General features: G+C 61.4%; 1 protein-coding gene across 1 annotated transcript in view; it reads left to right on the top strand.

Moving 5' to 3' along the window:
• GATA2 (GATA binding protein 2) overlaps nucleotides 1-1,741 on the top strand; it is a 5,745-nt gene that overhangs the window by 3,340 nt on the left and 664 nt on the right. The window contains exon 4 of the mRNA XM_010832833.1: nucleotides 1,408-1,491. Coding sequence (XP_010831135.1) covers nucleotides 1,408-1,491 — 84 coding nt within the window. The remainder of the gene's footprint in view (nucleotides 1-1,407; nucleotides 1,492-1,741) is intronic.

Genomic DNA, 1,741 nt, shown 5'->3' with positions numbered 1-1,741 from the left:
TTATTATTTTTCCATGGAGTCACCTATACTGTGTATTTTCATTTGAGTGATTTAAAAAAAATGCCCTTTCGGATCTCCTGCCGGAGTTTCCTATCCGGACATCTGCAGCCCAAAGATAAGGAAACTTCGCGTATCTGTTTCCGGACTCCGCGAGTTTTCAGTCTCTCTCCTCGGCTCAGTCCTGCCTCTCGCTGGGCTGTTTTGAAATTTCTAATACCCTCCACTCTGCAAATAATGCGTAAAATGCTAAGAATAATAAATATATTTTTTCAGGGCGAAGTGATTTACGAGGGAGGCTTAAATCGCTTGCCGATTCGGGGGCCCCTGGTTTTTTTTCCTGGAGCAAGGGCGGGGTGAGGGCCCGGGCAGGCGGAGGATACGAGGCCAGCCCCTGAGTCAGAATTCCAGCTCCGGCTGCTTACTCACCCTCACCCCTCCCCGCCTGGGGCTGCAGGCTGGCCCCTCTGGACCAGGCTGGGGCCAGGGGTCACGCCTGCCCCTGCTGGCCTGGGTTCCCCGCCCCCAGCCCGCCGCCCACCGTTCCCTGGGATGTGCTGCTGCTGTGGGGCTGGAGAGGGTGTCTGCTTTCTGGGGTGAAGCTCCTCTCACCCCGCCTCTGGGGCGCCTGCTGCTGCCTTCTCCAGGAGTCCGGTGCTCCAGGTCAGGCCTGTACTGCTTGAGGGGCTGGGGGCAGTCGGGACCCTGGGGACTGGGGGACAGGTAACTGGACAGGTAGATCGGCGTTGTCCAGTAGGCTGTGACTGATGGATGCCTTCTGGGTGTGCACCATCCATTGTGGTAGCCTCCAGCTGTGCTGTGATTAGGGATCCCCTCAAATGTGGCTGCTGCGACTGAAGAAACTGTATTTCTAACTTGCTTAAACTGTAGTTCAATTGAATTTAAATGGCCATGTGGCCAGTGGCTACTGCGCTGGGCGGTGTGCAGCGTGACTCCTGAGCGTTTCTCCTCCCTGCCCTGGGCAGCTGAGGGGCCCCGTCTTCTGGCCCTGGGGCTTGGACATGCCCAGGACTGTGGATTTTGTGGGAATTGCAGCCCCAGCTTGAGGCGCCCAGGGGCTCCCTCTCCGAGCCTCGGTTCCGTGTGTGGCATTCATGTTCAGAGGGCTGGGGGAGGTGGCTGCTTTCCCCTTGCAGCTCTCGCAGCCCCTTCGGTTCTGAGAGCGCTTTAGTCTGAAGTTCTGTGATGGTTTAGGTTTCTGATTCTGAGATGCGGAGACTCCTGGGCGATTTGCGCTCCTGGGCTCAGTGGGTTGGGGAAGGGAGCCAGGGTGGTATGAGGGTCAGGAGGGAGGTCGCGGGGGCCGTGGGAGCCCAGCTTGCCGACCCTGCCCCGCCCCGCCCCCAGTCGGCTGCCAGGAGAGCAGGCACCTGTTGCGCAAACTGTCAGACGACGACCACCACGCTGTGGCGCCGGAACGCCAACGGGGACCCCGTGTGCAACGCCTGCGGCCTCTACTACAAGCTGCACAACGTGAGCCGCCCGCCCCGCCCCGGGGACCCTGGGGACCCGCCTGGGCCGCCGTCCCCGGCGTGGCTTGGCTTGGGAAGCGAGCGCCAGAAGGGCTTCCCACGACGGGGGCGAGCTGGCTGGAGGACGCCCCCCTGGTCGGGCATCTCTGCTCAGAAGCAAAGCCTGCAGTGGGTGGGCTTCTGCAGGGTGGGGAGGGGGGCAGCGCCCTACAGGCGCTTCTCTTGGCAGGGAGGGCGGGAAGGCCCTGGAG

This window comes from Bison bison, unplaced genomic scaffold (assembly GCF_000754665.1).
Source record: "Bison bison bison isolate TAMUID 2011002044 unplaced genomic scaffold, Bison_UMD1.0 scf7180017862279, whole genome shotgun sequence".
Taxonomy (NCBI): domain Eukaryota; kingdom Metazoa; phylum Chordata; class Mammalia; order Artiodactyla; family Bovidae; genus Bison; species Bison bison.
This window is presented reverse-complemented; position numbering and strand designations above follow the sequence as displayed.